Below are 19,893 nucleotides of genomic sequence, written 5' to 3'. Positions count from 1 at the left end.
TCTTTTGCTCCCCATACCCCCAATCCCAGTTCCTTGGGTTTCTCATGTGGCTACCATGCCCATGCCTAGTCAACCCATCCCTACCTATGGATCCACCTTGCACACTATCCGCATGCCTGGTGGGCACTCTGGGGCCCATTCCCAAATATACTCCACTCCTCCATCCTACCCAGACTACACTTTTTCACACTATCCATCTCCGAGCACTACCACTCCTGTTGCAACGGCCAAGAATGCCTTCACGGACAAGACACATTTTAACGGGTCGAATTTCACCACTTGGTCTAATTTCATGCAACAAGTGCTTGAGTCTTAGGATCTTTGGGACCTCATCATTGGTCTAGAGCCTATGCCGGACCCTTGACTAGCTCACCCTAACTACATCCGTCAATGGAGAGCCCGCAATGCCACAACCAATGTTGAGCTGATGCAAGGATTGCTTCTTGAGTTTCACTATCAGTTGCAGCACTTCCCGCTCGCATCAAAGCGTTGGAGTCACCTTCTCAACCGCAATACGGCTCATGATTGTACTCGGCGCATCAATCTCGACTTTGAGCTTCAAGAGTTCTCTATTAAGAAAGGGGATGATTTGAAAGTCAAGCTAGCTAAATCTAGGCACGCACTTGCCGAGTTCGCCACTACTAGCTCTCCAAAGTCAGATGACGATCAGGTTACATTCTTCTTGAATAAGCTACCTGAAAAGTACTTCAATTTCATTCAACACATCATCTCCCAACCTAGATTGCCAACCTTCTACGAGTTTGAGCGCCAGTTCTTGCGTTGCGCGAGGCTGCATGATCAAGTCCACAAGAAATCCTCATCCCCCCCTTATTCGGATAAGTTGGGGTTGGTTGTCTTTTCTTCAGGAGGAAAAACCACCAGTGGCAAGAACTCGCAAGATGTGAAGGCAAGCCAATCAAAGGGTGACTCCTCTTCCTCAGATGGAACAAAAGAATCTAGACCTATCTGGCAGCAACCCCCTAAGAAAAACTAGTTTTACACACACTGCCAGAGAGCAAGCTATGTGGACGAGTAGAGTCGCTAGAAGACCCAAGGTCTTCCACCTAAAAAGCCTCAGCAGACCACTACACAGTCCATGGGGCTACGCCTTCCGCTCCTGCTTCATCTGCTCCTTCAACACCCATTGCTGTTGTTGGACATGTGGCTCGAGTACAGCCTCAACAACCCATCTCTTTCACTACCCCTGAGGGATTGGTTGATTGGTCTGCAAGTTCTGATCTCGTTGCACTTCATACATCTATATCGCCTTCCTCCCCACCTCGTCAGGCATTCCCTTGCCAGAGCCTTGCTACTGGACGTACGCAATGGTAGCCACCTTCTTAGACTAGTATGTCTCTAGGTCCTTTTGGATACCCTAGGTCAATCTAGCATTTATTTTTCGCACTCTTAGAGTCGGCTCCTTAGGATTCATTATCCTTAACTTTTCCATTATTTTGTCTTCCGCTGCATTTACTCACACGCATACACATTCATTGCATTTCTTTTAAGTTAGATTTTCTTTATGTTATGTTTTGCTTTGGAGCATCTCACCACTAACCTCTGTATTTGCAGATTCTCATCTCTTTTGTAGGGTTTTATCTTTCAGTGTAGGGCTATTTTGCAGATTGCTTTGGTCCTATCTGGGCTAGAGACGTAGGGATGCGCACCGTTCCTTTCATGGTTTCATCATCCGAGGAGTGCTTACTCTTCTTCCAACATGGCGATTTCCCCTCCCGAGGCAAATCGTGCAACATTTCTCTCGATGCTATCATGGCAGTGACTTCTACCTTGCTTTTCTAGCGGGGTGCTTCATCCACTTCCTCCACTTCATCTTCTTTCATTCCTTATGGTTCTCGGCACCATATGAAGACCAACATCAAGCTCCTCTACCTTCTCTGGCACCTACATCCAGGTTGAGAGGGAGTTCCTACTCTCCTTGGTATTCTACAGACTTCAGCGCTTTGTCTTCGACATCGGCTTCTTCCCCCTCTTGTACCTTACCCTTTGTATTGCATAATTTCATCATCTTTGTACTAGGGCACTTGGGCAAGTGAACAATTTTCCCACGAGGGACATTGTCCAAGTGCCACTTGCTGCATGAGCATTCTTCAGCATGTAGCATACTTTGCACAGAGCACCACTTGAGCGGATCCTATGTTGTTTCCACTGGCGGCTGTTGTTACCACACCACCATCCTCCTTCATCACATGGATACCTCATCACCTATGTTCCCTTGTTATCGACACCCTGAGTGGATAGGTTAGTGTTGGGATGTAAAGGTCCTTTATTCACCTCCGTGTATTTTACACGTGTATTGTTATGTTGTACATGTGAATGCACCCTTACGGGCCCTAAGTATGAATACATTTTATTCTTTGTGTACCAACACATTTGTTGGTACACCTAAATCAGCTCGTCACTCTCACTCTCTCACCTGCACACCTGCACATTTTCCCTTGTTGCAAATCTTCACGCTTCCGCTACCCGTGCTCTCCACCAACTGGTATCAGAGCTTCGGCTAAGGTGCTCGCGCTCCTCGAAGTCCGGGTGAGACATCTCCAGGGTTTCGCTCGCGCAAAATCAACAGGTCGTTTTTGACCTAGCAGGCGAGGACAGGTCGTTTTTTGACCTGGCGGCAGCAGGACAGGTCGTTTTTGACAGGCGACAGCAGATTCAGTCAGGCGACAGGTCGTTTTTGACCTGGCAGGCAGAAACAGGTCGTTTTTTATCAGGCGGCAGTAGGACAGGTCGTTTTTCATCAGGCGGCAACAGGACAGGCCGTGTTTGATCAAGTGACAACAGCAGGCGACAAGCTGGCGATAGCTTCCGTGACATCAGGCGGCAGTTTCCAGGTCACGACAGCAAGCGGCTGGTCAATGGCAGCAGATTCGTCACCTTTTTTTCAGACATTTTTCATTCTTTTTTTTTTAATTTTCTACAAGCAGCCCCTTACTGACAGGGGTTCGCGCGTGGAAGCACAGTTTTCAAATTTGAGCAAATTTGAGCCTGAAAATTTGGGGCTTTTCCTAGATTTGATGCTATTTATGCTTGACAGTGACATCTATGTCAGAAATTGCAGACATTGTGAGCATTAACCTCAATTAATTTGGGGATTTTGCCAAATTTGTTGGAATTTTGCTCATCCGAGTAAAATTTCTTAGCATTGGACCAATAAAAAAAGGGGTTTTTTATGTATTGATGTAATTTTGCTCAACTGAGTTAGTTTGGCTGACATTTGCGCACCTTTGGACCTGGAAATTTGGGATTTTATGCAGAATTTGATAAATTTCTGCATTATTTGTCTGTGCGGCGGCTGGTTTATGTAAAAACAGCAAAGGATTATTGCTGGTTGGGCAAGAACAGCAGTGTATTTGCTGGTTCAGCTTGTGCTCTTGCAGAATAGTGCACTTACACTTGTGTTTGTTATAAAAATGGCTGCAACTTCTTCCAGTTCTGACATTAAGAGTTTGATGGAAATCAAACGGTTTGATGGTCAAGGTTTTGATCTTTGGAAAGATCGTATGCAGGGCATATTGTTATTAAAGGATTGTCAGGATGCTTTGCAGAAGTATAAACCCGCACAAATGTCTGAGGCAGATTGGGCCAAAGTCAATAAAAAGGCTGTGGCTTATATAAAGATGGGTGTCACTTAATATGGGAAAAGTTGAAGACTACCTATGAGATCACCACACCCGTTAATCAAGTGCATTTAATGCGCAAGTTGGTGAATATGCGGCTGGATGAGTAAAAGTCTGCAGCTGAGCACTTGAGTGCTTTTACTGGTATTTTAAATCAGCTCAAGGATGCAAGTTTGGATTTTGATGATAAGTTGAGGGCGATCTTTTTTATCATGACATTGCCTGACTCTTGGGAGACTTTGGATGTTTCTCTCAGTAATAACCCCAATCTCACATATGATGGTGTGAGGGGTTTAATTTTGAATGAAGAAATTAAACGTAAGTCTAGTGGAGAAGGCAGCAACTCAGCTTATAATGTTAGAGGTAGGGCTAAAAAGAAAAATGCAAATGCTGGACAGAGAAGCAAGAGTAAGAGCAAAGAAAAAGAAAAGAGTGATGTTACATGCTATCAGTGTGGTCGGAAGGGCCACAAGAAGCCTGATTGCAGGTATTACAAGAAGGAACAAGAGAGAAAGAAGAATGCAGGAGACAAAAAGAAGAAAGAGGAAAAGACAGATGCATCTGAGGCAGGCAAAGGCAAGGAAAAGGCCAATGTGGCCTCCAGTGTTGTCATAGAGGAGCTCTCGGATGCAGAGACTGATGTATTATGTACAGTGGATTATGATGCCCTTGTATATCACATGCAGGATATGCAGATCACCAAGGCTGATGTGATTGATGCACTTTTGTCAGTTGATGATGGTGTCACTCAGACTTGGATTGTAGACTCTGGTGCCTCTTTCCATGTGACTCCATGCTTGGAGTGCTTTGCTACTTTTGATGCAAGTTGTTATGGCAAGGTTTACCTTGGAAATAATCATGCTTGCAACATTGATGGGATTGGCACCATACACTTGTCTTTGGATAATGGGCAAGAACTTGTGTTGAAAGATGTCAAATATGTGCCTGGCATCAAGAAGAGTTTACAATCTATTGGACAACTTGACTTGCATGGTTACACCACACTGTTTGGTGGTGGTTTGTGGAAATTAAAAAGGGGTTCCATGCTGATTGCTAAAGGAACCAAGAAGGGCACTTTGTATTGTCTGCACTGTAAAGCTTTGAATAGCAAGTTTCTTGCAGTTGCTGAAATTGGCTGTCATTTGGAGTTATGGCATAAGAGATTAGGCCATATGAGCCAGAAAGGACTTGATGTCCTTACCTCTTTGAAGAGGGTTGATGGAAAAGGCTCTAAACTTGATTTTTGTAATGACTGTCAGTTTGGAAAGCAAATGAAAAATTCCTTTTACTCTAGTGTCTCCCGTAAGTCAAATGTCTTGGACTTAGTGCATTCTGATGTATGTAGCATGCCTATGAAATCATTGGGTGGTGCTGCATACTTTGCCTCTTTTATTGATGATTGTTCCAGGAAGATTTGGGTTTATTTGTTGAAAAAGAAAAGTAAAGTGTTTACTATTTTTAAAACTTTTCATGCATTTGTGACCACTCAGACAGGTAGAAAGCTGAAATGCTTGAGAACTCATAATGGGGGTGAGTTCACATCTAATGAATTTAAGTCCTTTTGTGACTTGCATGGAATCAAGAGGGAGCTTACAGCCCCTTACAGCCCTTCTTCAAATGGTGTGGTTGAAAGATACAATAGGACCCTATGTGAGAGAGTGCAATGCATGCTGTCCACTGCTAATCTCCCTCATGACTTTTGGGGAGAGGCACTTAAAACCGCAATTCACATTTGCAACAGCTCTCCAAACAGGTCCTTAAATAATGGCATCCCTGAGGAGGTTTGGTTTGGCAAACCGACCTTATATGGCCATTTACGAATATTTGGCTGTGATGCTTTTGTGCATGTTAGAAATGAGCTGAGGAATAAACTTGACCCGAAATCCACCAAAGGCATTTTCATGGGCTATGGTGATGAGGGTGAATTTGGCTATAGAGTGTGGCTACCTCAATCTAAGAAAATTGTTCGCAGCCGTAATGTTGTGTTTAATGAGGCAAAGTTGCTGAAAAGTACTTTAGCCTCTGATGAAGACATGAAAAAGGTCAAATTTCAGAATTTGCAGCCACCTATTACTTCATATGATGAGCCTCATGGTGCTGTACCACAGGCTAAAACTGATGATCAGCCGGTTATCTTTGAGCCAGATGATGATGGACAGCAAATAGAAGCACAAGGAGGTCATGGACAGCAAGATAGACTTGCTGATTATGAAAATGCAGGTGCTGGAAATGAAAATGAAGGTGCTGTACAGCATGAACAGCATGCTGAAAATGGCTTACAGCAGCCAATAAATGCTGAAAATAACATGCCTCCAGATGTAGATCCGATTCCTGAGAATGTAGATCATTGGGTACGCAAGTCTACACGCCTAAGAAGGTAGCCACATAGGTATGACCCCTCTTTGCATTATGTGATGCTTACTAATGAGGGTGAGCCTCTAACATATAAAGAGGCCAAGTCATGCAAATTCAGCAATAAGTGGGAGCTAGCTATGCAGGAAGAGATTAAATCTCTGTATGCTAATGATACTTGGGATCTTGTGTCGTTGCCCAAAGGAAAAAAGCCTCTTCCAAAACAAATGGGTTTACAAAGTAAAGACAGTTGATGGGAAACCCAAGTACAAGGCAAGATTGGTTGCCAAAGGGTATGCACAGAAGGAAGGGATTGACTTCCAGGAGGTCTTCTCACCTATCGTGAAGATGACCACACTACGTGTGCTTTTTGCTCTCACTGCTGTATTGGATTTAGAGCTATACCAAATGGATGTGAAAACAGCTTTTCTGCATGGTGACATTGATGAGGAGATCTACATGAAACAGCCCGAGGGTTTTGTAGTTCCTGGAAAAGAGCACTTGGTGTGTAAACTAAAACGCAGCTCATATGGGCTGAAACAAGCACCACGGCAATGGTACAAAAAGTTTGACACTTTTATGCTCTCTCATGGGTTTACATGTAGCCATGCAGATCATTGTTTGTATATGAAAAAGGATACAGATGGCAGCCCTATCATACTTGTTTTGTATGTGGATGATATGTTGCTAGCTGGGAAGAGAAAGACTAGCTTGGATGCTCTCAAAGATCAGCTGAAATCAGCTTTTTCCATGAAAAATTTGGGGAATACAGAGCATATATTGGGCATGAGGATCCGTAGGGATAGAACGCAGAAATTGCTGTTCTTATCTCAAGAATAGTACATTGAAAAGGTACTAGACAGATTTAACATGGCTGAAGCTAAGCCTCTCGGAGTACCCTTACCTCCATACCTTAAGCTTAGTAAAGCCAACAGCCCAAAAGATGACATGGAAGCCAATGCTATGAAGGAAGTCCCTTATGCATCAGCTTGTGGCTCTCTTATGTATGCTATGGTGGCTACTTGTCCAGACATTGCTCATGCAGTGGGAGTTGTCAGTAGGTTTATGTCAAATCCTGGCAAACCACATTGGGAGGCTGTCAAGTGTATTCTTAGATATCTAAAGGGTACACAAAGAAAATGTATTTGCTATGGGCAGGGTGCACTTAATCTGCAAGGTTATTGTGATGCAGACATGGCAGGTGACTTAGACACTCGCAAGTCCACTAGCGGGTATGTTTTTACAGTTGCTAGAGGGGCCGTCTCTTGGTGCTCCAGGTTGCAGAACATCATAGCACTGAGTACTACTAAAGCTGAATACATATCAGCTATTGAAGCTTCTAAGGAAGCTATATGGTTGAGCAGACTTGCAGAGGACCTCGGCATGTCTATAAGTACTCCAGTGTTGGGATGTGATAGCCAGAGTGCTGTGTATCTGGCTAAAAATGCCATGTATCATTCACGCACAAAGCATATTGATGTGCGATATCACTTTATCAGACAGATTCTGAAGGATGGTCTAATCACATTGACCAAGATCAAAACACAAGACAACCCTGCAGATGTTCTCACTAAAAGTCTAGGCAAGGCTCAGCATGAGCATTGCATACGACTAGCGGGAGTTGGTTAAAGGTTCACTCCGGACCTTTAAGTGGGAGGTTGTTGGGATGTAAAGGTCCTTTATTCACCTCCGTGTATTTTACACGTGTATTGTTATGTTGTACATGTGAATGCACCCTTACGGGCCCTAAGTATAAATACATTTTATTCTTTGTGTACCAACACATTTGTTGGTACACCTAAATCAGCTCGTCACTCTCACTCTCTCTCACCTGCACACCTGCACATTTTCCCCTGCTGCAAATCTTCATGCTTCCGCTACCCGCGCTCTCCACCAAGTTAGCTTGTACTGTTTTGTGATATGTTGGGTGTACTCTACCTACTACCATCTTCTAGATCACTATTACTCAATTGATCGCATCCCATAAAATTTTCCTCACTTCTTTTTTTTTTAAAGTTCCATGTAGTTCCATCCGCCTTTGTAAGGCTTGGCAGGCCACCGGGCAACCGACGTGCACCCTTTGTTTGATGCCCTGTCCTCTCTAGGGTGACTACTTGGATTCCCTTGATAAGATAACCATCACCTCTGTAGTCTTGGTAGGCCACTGGGTAGCCGACGTGTACCCTTTGTCCGATGTCTTGGCTGCTTTGGGATGGGGCGCCTTGGGATCAATAAATATCACAGTGCTTGGCCTAACCTTTCGACTCGATTTTGGACCTGAGAGGTGATGTTGAGCTAAAACATGCATTACTTGCTAATTAGCCTCTTAAACAGCCCCAAAACACACTAAAAAATACTCTTTTAGAATAAAACCCTAAAACAGGGAGTGGTTCGAGAGAGTTCAATGGAAACCCTAAAACGGGAAGCAGTTCAAGAGAATTCAGTGAAAACCCTAATTTTTTAGGTGCCCTTCCACATCTATAAATAGATAAGCTGCCCCCATTCAGCCTCATTCCGTCAGTGCAAGTTTCTCCCTCCACGTACAGATTTCAACCATCAACCTCCTCCCACGTGGCTATCCAGCAGCCCTCGAGATTGTTACCACTCCATCCCTGTTTACTCTTGCTGCTGGCGCCTTCATCCATGCTGACATCAACTACTGGAGACATCGTCATCTACTGCGATCTCATCATCCAATCATCGCCAACCACATCAAACGCTATTTCAGTCTGCTGTTTACAGCAGACTATGCATAGTTTCCAGCCTCTAATTGATGGTACCCTATTGCGTTTACCAATTTCCAGCCTCCAAATTGCTACGTTTTGGTGAGCAGCTTGCTGCCATTCACTATTCAGCACTCCTACACTCCGACTGGTGGTCACAAACTTCGGATCCATCTCCGGTGGACGTCACACTCCAACATTGCTTTGCCCTTGAGCACACTATACACTCTTACATTCATTTACAGCATTCATTCACTTCAGAGTTGTGTTCTCTCTCTCCCTTCTTCTGTTTATGTTTGAGTTTTGAGTTTTGCGTTTAGGGTTTGAATTTTGCCCCCAGTGTTTGTGTCTGTCTCTTTGTGTTTTTGTCGTGGTCGTACACTCTGTGTGTCCTCAGTGCAAACCCTAACAATTTTCTTCACAGTTTTTACCGTGGCTCTGAAACTATACATTTATATCAACTTGAGACCAATTTTTGATTGGTTTTATGATCAGTTTGTGCTCAATTATCAATAGTTTTCAATTGGTTTCATGGACACAGCATGTTTAATGAATGCCATTGACAATTCAACCATGGTTTATGTTCAGTTTATACTTTCCTATATTTGTGTAGTCAAGAAACATGAGAAATGGATACATCAAACAGTGCTAGACTATTTTCCAGTTTTTATGCTATGTTTATATTGGCTGGAAATTTCCAGCAAGTGTTGGGCATGTGCAATAGTAAAACAGCAATGGCCAATGTTGTGTTGTCTATGATGCATTATGGAGATTCCAGTGTAGTATACTTTTTGCTTCGGCACCTTGCACTGCAATCACGGACAATTGCAGCGATTTCAAAGGGGAGGTCTACCACAGGGACGTGAAATTTTTGGATGCCTTGCTTTTGCTAGAGGCATTTGATTAATTTAGTAATCAAATGTGCAATGTTGAGATGCCATGTGATGTGCAAGCAAGTATTTCACAATAATAGACCTAGGACCTCGAGGAAACAATGGGAGTCAAAGGCAAAAGTTGTAACAAGTTATGTCACCTAGGTTCTAGGTGAATGTTAGTGTCAATTTGGCCCTAGGATAATTAATTGGCTCATAAGTGTCAATGATGACACTAAGGACCAAGCATTGATTAATCAATTTACATCTATCCATGGGTCAATTAATAAGGCTTGGGACCACTTGAGGTTGCACATGGCCTAGCCAATTAATTTGTGGATGGGCACATGTAATTTTGGGCAAAGTCAAAAAGGGCTAAATTAATTTTCAAAATTAATTAATTCTGATTATTAATTAAATGGCTAAAAATTGTTGGACAATGGATTAGAAAGGCTGCCACTCGGCAAAACTACCCACGCAAGAGGGGAGAAGACTATTTGGGGCTGTTGGAGGCTCGTTGGGTGAATGCAAGCTGAGAGAAAGAGGAGCAACAGGCTGCTGATCAGTTTTCCAGCTGTGGAAGAGCCTTCTAGGGCTGGCAACTGCACCTCCAACAGGTGTCGACAGCAATTTGGTGCAGGCGACAGCATTTACTGCTCCCTTTGATAGTAGACGACAGCATTCTAGGTTGATTTGGCAGGGAAGCAACCATTTCTAAGGTTTTCACGCAAAGAAATCCAAAAATTTCTCCCTACAGCATTCTCTCACCTTCTCTAGCCTATGCTCTCGCATTCTTAGCAAATCTCAGCCATTTCGAGCAGATCTCAACTAGATTTGATAGGCATGGCACAACAAAGGAATTTAAGCTCTAAACCCTAATTGCAGCAGGAATCAAGGTTTAGCAACCACCTTGGGACCTGTCCCAACAATTAAGAGGCATTAAAGACTGAAATCAGCAGCTAGAATTCGAGAAATTGCCAAAAATTTCAGATGCCAGTCCATCCCAATTGATTTGGAACAACATTTGGCCAACCAAGGATCAATTTTGAACAAGTCTTGGGTGAAGATCAAGGGGCAAACTGATCAAAAAGCTTGCCGGTCATTTATGACAATAGGAGCACTTGCATTAGTTCAAGAGATTGAAGAATCTCAGTTTTACTCCATCCAATTGCAACATAAGATAAAGAAATCTGCAAGGAGTGCCAATTTTGGGGCCAACAAGGTATTTGTGAATTTCTTGATTGCTGTAATTAAGTGCGTAATCAGATTTTCACCACCCTTTCCAAGAACTTAGAAGGAAGGCTAGTTTCACAAGCCATAAACAGGAGACGGTGGTTGCTTCCACCAATGAGGTAGAGAATCGGGCACTCTTCGATAGCACCAAAGGCTGTGTACTTGAGGAGCTTGCTGGTGGCACTTCACTTCCATTATGCAACACAAACCATAATCTTCTGCAACAAGTAGAGCACTATCGCATCAACTAGTAAGCCCATCATTAATCAACAAACAAGGCATACTGGTACAAAGAGCAAGTTGAGCTAGGTACCATCCGTCTAGAGTATTTCTTTATAAGATCTTCCAAGAGTGTGGATTACAAAATAATATTGTGTCTAATTGCGATTGAAAGTTCATGAGTGGGGTTTAAAAGGCTTTATTCTATTACCTCGACACAAAGTTAGTGTTCTTTACCATTACCATGATTCTCGTGCTTACCAGGATCATCGGGATGCATGGAAGAAGTATCTACCATTGGTCAAGCATGTGATCAATCATATGGTCCACACTGTTGAGAAAGCCTTCACCCAAAGTTTGCGTTTTTGCGTTTCTGCGTTTTGCATTTAGGGTTTGCAGCCCCAAAAAGGGCGCCACCTTCGACTAATTGTGCCTATTTATAGGCCACTCTCATTTATTACTTACAACCGATCCTTCACTCTCTTCCATCATCTCTATCTTTCCACTATAGGTGGCGTCATCAAATAGTTGGCGTTTTTGCTCCTCTTCACCTCGCGACCATCATTCAGCTGCTAGCGGCACTCCACATCCTGCATTTGCTGATTTGGCGGCTTGGTGTTAGCTTCTCATCTCGACGGCTCCACCACCTTGCATTTTGGTTCCTGGCTGCTCCTACACCACCTGGCATCAGCAGCTGGCATCAGCTCTTCAGGCTTGCATTTGCAAACAGAGGCTTCATCGGCCGTCTCCCTGCTCGTAGGTACAACTCTTCATCCCTGCGTTTGCAGATTCAGAGGCTCCTCACCCTTCGACGGCCCTGCTCCAAGCCACACCTCCTCATCCTGCGTTTGCAAACCCAGAGGCTTCTTCGATAGTCTTCCTGCACTCCAGGGCTTCCTTTGCGCTACAGCACCCTTGTATCAGATTCATTTCATCAGCATGATTCATCTTTCATCATCTTCTGTGTTACTTTCATCTCTCAATGTTTGTCGTACACACTGTGGTTTCCCTCACAAACCCTACTATCTCTTTGGTCACTTAGTCATTTTGACATGGTATCAAAGCCGGAGGTGCTCAAAGAGCCACAAAGATCCTCCTCATCAAAGAAAACAAAGACCGGTGGCGGGTTCGGCATCAACATTTGATTTCTCTATCATTTCCACTACTCATTGGGAAATATCCTTTTTCTCCCTCCCACCCTCCCTTCTCCAGTTTGCCACACCGGTACCATGGCATCTCCACCGACAGATTGCCCTTCTACTGGGTGCTACTACTGCGGCACGAACAGTCATCCCACCGAAGACTGTCAACATCGACCTTTGCTCCCTACCCCCCCAAAGAATGCGTCTCCCACCAGGTACTCCTTGTGCCACCTCTCCTTTCTAGGCCACATCTCCTCCACAATCCACTCTCCTGAGAACCCTCGACTATTCCCCACCCTTGGCTCATCCTGAGCCTCCTTCTTTCCCACCCTCTTCCACTCAGGTTCAAGAGGCCACTTTTGGGTGCTTTCCAGCTTCTTCTTCTAAGCCCCAGATACCTTCTTTGGCACGACCAGCGGCACTTCCTTCATGAGTGGTTGGATTCCCTTTCTCTCTCTGACTGGGATTCAAAGAGGGATTTTCTTACTTCGCCCTCAGAGGGGGCTTCCAGTTCTTCTTCAGCTTCAAAGGGGGTTTCTTCTTCTACTCCTTCAGATTCAAAAAGGGACTCTATGTGCCATGAAGTTCTTCACACACCACCACCTTTCACTTTCGGGGAGTGGCTCTCCTTTGAGCAATCATTTCCTCTATTCATACCCAAGATCTAGAGGACCTACCTTGATCGGGGCCCTTGGGTCTTCAATAGCAACTTGGTGGCTAGGCCTTCGTATTCCTTCCACATGGAGTCACAAAGATAATGGCTTCTCTCCCGAGGTTGAGTTTTGAGATCTGCAACTCATCCAGTCTCTTGACTATCTTCAAAGGTCTCCTTTCAATTGGTATTCTCAAATTACAAGGTAGATCTTCTTCGTCCCTTCGTCGGCATGGAGCCACCTCCCGAGATCAATAACGAACATATCCTTGAGGTTCTCGGCACCACACAAAGCCCTACATTCCTCCTATGCATTGCATATTTTCAAAATCTTTGTACTAGGGCACTTGGGCAAGTGACCAATTTTCCCACGAGGGACACTGTCCAAGTGGCACCTGCTGCATGAGCATTCTTCAGAATGTAGCATTGCATCTCTACCTCGCTGTTCTCTTGTTCTCCTTTTTGGGCCTAAGAGGGGGTGTTGAGAAACCCTTCACCCACAATTTGCATTTTTGCGTTTATGCATTTTGCATTTAGAGTTTGCAGCCCCGAAAAGGGCACCACCTTAGACTAGCTGTGCCTATCTATAGGCCACTCTCTCATTCATTCCTTAAGACTGATCCTTCAGTCCATCACTCCCACTCTCTCTTTGTTAGTCTTCTGACACTCTCTCTCTTCCATCATCTCTATCTCTCCACTAGCTGGTGTCATTAGATAGTTGGCGTTTTTTCTCCTTTTCACCTGGTGACCATCATCCAGCTGCTAGCGGCACTCCACATCCTGCATTTGCTAATCTGGCAGCTTGGCATCAACTTCTCCTCATCTTAGTGGCTCCACCACCTTGCGTTTTGGTTCCTAGTTGCTCCTGCACCACCTAGCGTCACTCCCAACAGCTGGCGTCAACTCTTCAGACTTGCGTTTGCAGATGGAGGCTTCATCGGTTGTCTCCCTGCTCATACGTAACATTGTTCATCCCTGCGTTTGCAAATTCAGAGGCTCCTCACCCTTCGAGGGTAATCTCTCTACTCTAGGCGACACCTCCTCATCCTGCGTTTGCAAACTCAAAGGCTTCTTCGGCACTCTTCCTGCACTCCAAGGCTTCCTTTGTGCTACGGCACCCTTGTATCAGATTCACTTCATCAGCATGATTCATCTTTCATCGTCTTCTGTGTTACTTTTCTCTCTTAGTGTTTCCCATACACATTGTGTTTTCCCTCGCAAACCCTACTCTCTCTCTGGCCACTTAGTCATTTTGACACACATCTCTACCACACAGATTCCATTTGAGATAATTTATGAGTGGCCATTTGGCAATACTTTCAACTATTCGGATGAATATCCAATGGACAGAAGTTAGAACAATAAAAACAAAAAGGAAACTGATAAACATTGGTATAAGTTGATATTTCAGAAAGATCAATGGTGTTATCTCAAGATTCAAAAGCAATGTTTGAAGCAATTTGGGGAGTTTTCTCCTAAGCTAGCACCTCTAAAGAAGAAACCTTTTTGCATTGTTAAGACGCTCGATGATGTCACTTATCAATTGGAGCTACCCTTAATTGGAAGATGCATCCAATGTTTCATGTGAGTTATTTTGTGAAGTATCTAACTATTCATATGACAACCTTGAATTAGAAGGAGCCAAAGTTAGTGAATGCTAATAGGCTTCGAGAGTTGTTGATGTCAAAATAGGTGTTGCTTCACAAATACATGAAGGAAGGAGCTCCAATATTTGCTCAAGTTTTAGGGTCACCCTATGCACAAAGTAATATGGTTGGATCGATCTCAATTTGGTGATGACTCTTTGACATTTGGCTTTGCTTTTGGTCTACCAAGAGACTCAACAACTAGGAACAACCACAATTCTAATGGGAGAGAATGTAATGCACCTGGGTGCTACCCATACAAACATACTCATGTGCAAGCAAGTAATGGGACAAGCAAAGGCAAATGACATATTCAAGGTGTTGAGCTAAGATTGCATTAGCCTAACTTAAACAACCCCAAAACATGCTTAATTAATAAAGAAATCTTCTTATTTTAAAAAAGAAACACAATCTTAGAGAATTACTGTGTCCCACATGTAAAACCCTAATTTGGGTATCCCAAACTTTCTATAAATAGGCATGCAACCCACCCCTCTCTCTCAATCTCGTTTTTGCAAGTTTCAAGAGTTGTATCTATGTTGTCCACACCCTGTTCGTGGAGGACATCACAATCAAACCTTCCCATTGCTGTCTACTACCATCTAGCGCCTGATTCCAGCCTCCATCTCCTTCCATTGCTAGCAACTGCTCTACACTAGTGTTTTGATGATTCCTTCTATCACTCAGCTGCTCCACACACCCTTTTGGAGGCTGCGTTTACAATTTGAAGCTACTACCATGACATTTTCTCTCCCCAAGCTGCGTTTACTGTTTGTGGCTATCGCCTTGACTTTCTCTCTCCTCTCTCTGCTGCATTTGCCTCCAATAGTTGCCTAGATTTTCTCCCTCAAATACCTACATTTTGTCTTTATCTCTACTCACTGCTTGTTTGCATCAAATCTAGTCTCTCTAGCTGCATTTGCTCTTGTTCGACACATGGAGGTTGCCTTGCTACACTTTGGAATCCGTTCGGAGTATGATACACTCTCCAACTCATAGCCTCTACCTTGATTCCAAAGGTACGAGAATTCGAGGTTCAATATTCACTGCATAGTGTGTTTTGTTGCATGAGCACTGTATATTTAGTGGTCATTCACTTCATTATTCATTGTGTTCACTGTCTTTGAGTTACCCTAACCTTAACTGTATTCTGTGTTTATCAATTTGTGCTTCATCGTACAATTAGTTTTGTGTTTTCTGCATTTAGAGCATTACACAAGAGAACCGTGCAAAAGGCACGACAAGTATGCGAGAGGTGAGACACGTATGCAATCACCAATAAATTATGGACAGTAGAACGAGACTTGAAGGTCATCACATACAAATCGTGTCTTTGTGATCTGGCACTTTTGAAGTCAGCTGAGTTGTGAGGAGCAGTTTACAGAGTGTCTATCCCCAACACTTGAGCAAACACGAGATTGAGGCAAGCTAGAATATTCCTACTTGATCATGGAGAAGACTCTTTGAGGCAAATTGAGACGGAGTGAAGAGCTATCCCAAATAAGACAGTTAGGCAACTTCATGGATTTGAATTGATGGTTCAATCTTGGGCTCTCAAAGTTCATACTTATACAAATCTCTATTAAACTATAATAATCAAGATGTGCATTAGGATTGTGAGTCTTATAGTAGCTCATGGTTTGCTACATCTGGAGACCCCCAATCTTTGTGTTTCAACCACAATTATTATTCATGGTTCATAAAATGCCTACCAAACTAGCTTGCTACAATTTATACAGCCAAAAGAAAGATCTCTTCGCAATAAAATACCTTCAACCGCCTTGATAGATCTTTGAATCCTTGCACTACTTCAGGCCATAATCTTTCCCTTTCAGACCTCTCCATACCCTCCAGCTTATTCATTGCCTCTGCCCACATTATCTTCAAAGAAAACTACTATTCAGCACAGATGAAAGAATCCACAACTTTGTAAGAATGAGCACTAAAATACACAGCTTACAAAAATTTAAAAACTAGAAAGCAACTTACATCAGAAATGCCAACAGGCTTTATGCGTAAAGAAGGATCAGTGACACTCAGTAGTAAGTGCTGTAAATGGATCACAAAAAGCTGAATCAGTTGGCATAAAAGACATTCTACAAACTGTTCTTATAAGCAATTTGTTGTCATCAAAAAGACACATCAAGGAGCATCAAACCTTGAAGGCAAATCTTGAATTTCCCGGATCATCTTTGTAAGCATCTATAATAACCTATTTGTGAAGAAGAGGAAGTGAGATAAGTCAGCTAAGACTGCAACTGACAAGATGCAATGCAGTTTCCTCCAAAAACAGTGCATCTTGCCCAAGTAACATGTCTCCGCAACACATTCGCATGTAAACAACAGACTTAAGTCTCCACAGGGTGCAGGAAAGATTCGTATTGTCATTCAACAAACAAAATAATTCATTTTATTAATTGAGTTTAGGTTGACATAAACCCATTCCACTGACAACACCCTTGTAAAACAAATAAACAAATGAAAGAATGTTGATCACCTGCAGTTCCCTATCAGGTAGTGGCATCGACATTGGTGCAACAGGTGCCATTTGTGTAGTAAGTTGGCCACTTTGAAGTAGAGCCTGTTGGGGAGTTGCAAAAATTGCTGACTGTGCTTGCCCAAAACCTGGCGTTGACTGACCAAATGGAGACTGTGTTGCTCCAAAGGGAGAAGCTTGAGTTTGACCAAATAAAGATGTTTGCCCAAAGGGTGTTGCCTGTGTTTGCCCAAATCCTGGTTGTCCAAAAGCAGACTGGGAAGCTCCACCAAACAATCCGGATGATTGAGGTACTGATCCAAGTAATGAAGGGGTCGAAACATTTCCGAATAAGCTTGGGCTCGAGGAAGCTCCAAAAATAGATGGTGTTGATGGAGTTGCACTAGCTCCAAAAGAAGGAGCCGAGCTACCTCCAAATAAGGGGGTTGTACTGGTTCCAAAAGCCGGTATTGAAGGAAACCCGAAAGCAGAGGTCGAGGTGGCTCCAAATGCAGGGGTTGCAGCCGCAGGAGTTGAGCTTGCTCCAAATAAAGATGGAGTTGAAATTGCTCCAAAGGCAGAAGTAGTGCTCCCAAACAGAGATGGGGATGTACTTGCTCCAAATGCAGGCGTGGAGCTTGCCCCGAATGCAGGGGTGGAGCTTGCTCCAAATGCAGGAGTCGAAGATCCGAAAATTGAAGGGCTCGATGCAGATCCAAAGCTGGAAGATGTGTTGCCTCCAAACATGGCCACACTGTTGGAAGAAGGAGGGAAAAGCCCAAACTAGTATACAATTCTGCTCTTCCTGCAAGAATGGACATAATTATGAACAATTATTCAAACAACATACAATGCTGGCGCCATGCGCAAGATATCAAGCAAATGTTTTTGAAGAGACAAGTCAGTGATTGTGCTTGCAATAATGTATGTACGAGAGATTTATAGAGTTCACTAGGAAACTGTGATCCCAAGATGACTCCTGAGAAATGACAATTGCAGTTCCCCTCCGCAAAACCCCCCACCCCTTTTCCTCAAACAAAAAACAAGACCCCATGAAAAAAAGAGCAAAAGCTTATCGTTCAATCAAACAATCACAACTTTGGCTAAAACATGAGACAAAGGCAGACACAACTGATTGGAGGGAAAACAGAGAACACATCTTTTTCTGCATTCTGATTATACTCGAGGAGAGCAGTTGTGGATACCTGGTTATTGGTCTAAAGAAAGCCTTCCTGAAGGAAACACAGGAACCCTGTCGTTGTTACCGGCACAGATACAAGAATGTGTGTTCCCCTGCGCCCGGGGGGGGGGGGGGGGGCGCTGCGCGCTGGTTTTGGGTTCCTTTGAATTCGAGAGAGCGCTTGGGTGTCTTTGATTTGCAGTCGGCCTCGGACCTTTCGAGACTCGAATTGTTAGGCACTTGGGTATCTTTTAAGTTCCCCAAGTCTTAGTTCTTCCTCAATGGAGGGAGGGAGGGAGGGAGGGAGGGAAAGAAGAGGATCAAAAGCAATGGAGGGAGGGTATCTTTTAAGTTCCCCAAGTCTTAATTCTTCCTCAATGGAGGGAGGGAAGGAAAGAAGAGGATCAAAAGCAAAACCTTCCAACATTTCAATGGTATTTCGCACACATCCACTTGCTTATACCCTACACACTCGATGTGCTGAAAGCTTGATTTGGTAAAGCCCATCCCACTAACGATAACCCTTTTTTGCTCACATGTTGAAGCCAAGTAATAGACCTATTTTCACAAATGTTGAAGTCTTACATGACACATCAACCGATGAAAAAAATTTAAACAAATTTTTTTAACAAATGACGCTTTAGCTTTAACAATGCTTTTTTTTTTTTTTGTCTTTGGCATGATTTTACCAAGATGCCCGTGAGATGCCTTACCCATCCCTCGTGTGCAAATGTATTAGCGATTTGCATAGTTTGCGCTTTTTCATCAATAGGGTAAAGGCACCAATAAGGTAACACCCCCCAAAAGCAAAACACATGCACCCCACCCAACATAGTGACAATTTTGCATAAAAGATGCGAGTTTTTAAATGCTACTTAAAGTTATGATACAAATGCTTATGTATTACATATAATCTTAACGCCAATCAAACAAGAGAGCCATGTAAATCTTTTTATAGTTTGAATTTTATAAAACCTTAAAACAATGCATCCTTAAGTGTAAACTTTTTTATGAGCCCGTCGTTTATAACTAGGTCTACCTAATAAAATATCAAAATGCCCCAATATTTTTTAATGTATATAATTTGACTATTTAAACAATTATATGTAACTCACTTAGCGAAAAAAAAAGGATACAATGGATGATCATTACGTGACACTATATTGGTCCCTTTATCCCAATAGTACGTTTTCAAATGCTTAGCAAATCTAGTGTAATTTGTGCATGTAGATATGTGCCAACTACAATTATATTGCTCCTCCTCTTCTTTGATTCTTCTCTTGTTCCCTCCCTTTAATTAATAGAACACTTTTTCCCCTTCTTCACTCTCAACCCTAAACTCCATGTAAACAAGTTCACACACTGTTTTCTAGTCTCTTTCACTCTTCACACATGCATGTAAGACGGACAGTGTAATGCATGTCCTAGCCTAACACTATTTAAATCATATGCATATTGTGATGTCTTCCCTTCAACACCACGCGATAACATGATACTTTACATACCAAAAGGACACACTTTGCAAAAAAGTGAAATATAATAAAATTTTTGTGATTGGTTGCACATGCAAAATGTGACATGTCTATCTAACAAATCCTCGATAGTATGATTTTGATAGTCCATCAATAGATATACCTAGGCAACTTCATCCAAAACTCTTATAGAAAACCCAAACTTCATGGCCTAGGATCACTTGAGTCTACCCTCACAAGGAAAGCTCTGCCCCATCCCCATGAGGATTGATATACAAAAAGGGCTCA

At 43.1% G+C, this 19,893-nt stretch overlaps 1 protein-coding gene across 1 annotated transcript in view; it reads right to left on the bottom strand.

The window, feature by feature from the left end:
- Positions 1-18,415, bottom strand: part of LOC148035811 (nuclear pore complex protein) — a 55,220-nt gene extending 36,805 nt beyond the window's left edge. The window contains exons 1-5 of the mRNA XM_087677816.1: positions 18,159-18,415; positions 16,975-17,758; positions 16,636-16,689; positions 16,467-16,526; positions 16,248-16,358 (exon numbers count right to left, since the gene is read on the bottom strand). Of these exons, the coding sequence (XP_087533942.1) occupies positions 16,248-16,358; positions 16,467-16,526; positions 16,636-16,689; positions 16,975-17,700 (951 nt within the window). The 5' untranslated portion in view covers positions 17,701-17,758; positions 18,159-18,415. The remainder of the gene's footprint in view (positions 1-16,247; positions 16,359-16,466; positions 16,527-16,635; positions 16,690-16,974; positions 17,759-18,158) is intronic.
- Between the last annotated feature and the right edge of the window lie 1,478 nt (positions 18,416-19,893).

The sequence above is a fragment of the Lygodium microphyllum genome, chromosome 5, assembly GCF_053477565.2.
Source record: "Lygodium microphyllum isolate KBCC chromosome 5, Lygodium_microphyllum_v1.1.10, whole genome shotgun sequence".
NCBI lineage: Eukaryota > Viridiplantae > Streptophyta > Polypodiopsida > Schizaeales > Lygodiaceae > Lygodium > Lygodium microphyllum.
Note: the sequence above shows the minus strand (reverse complement) of the source record. Positions and strands in the feature narration are given on the sequence as shown.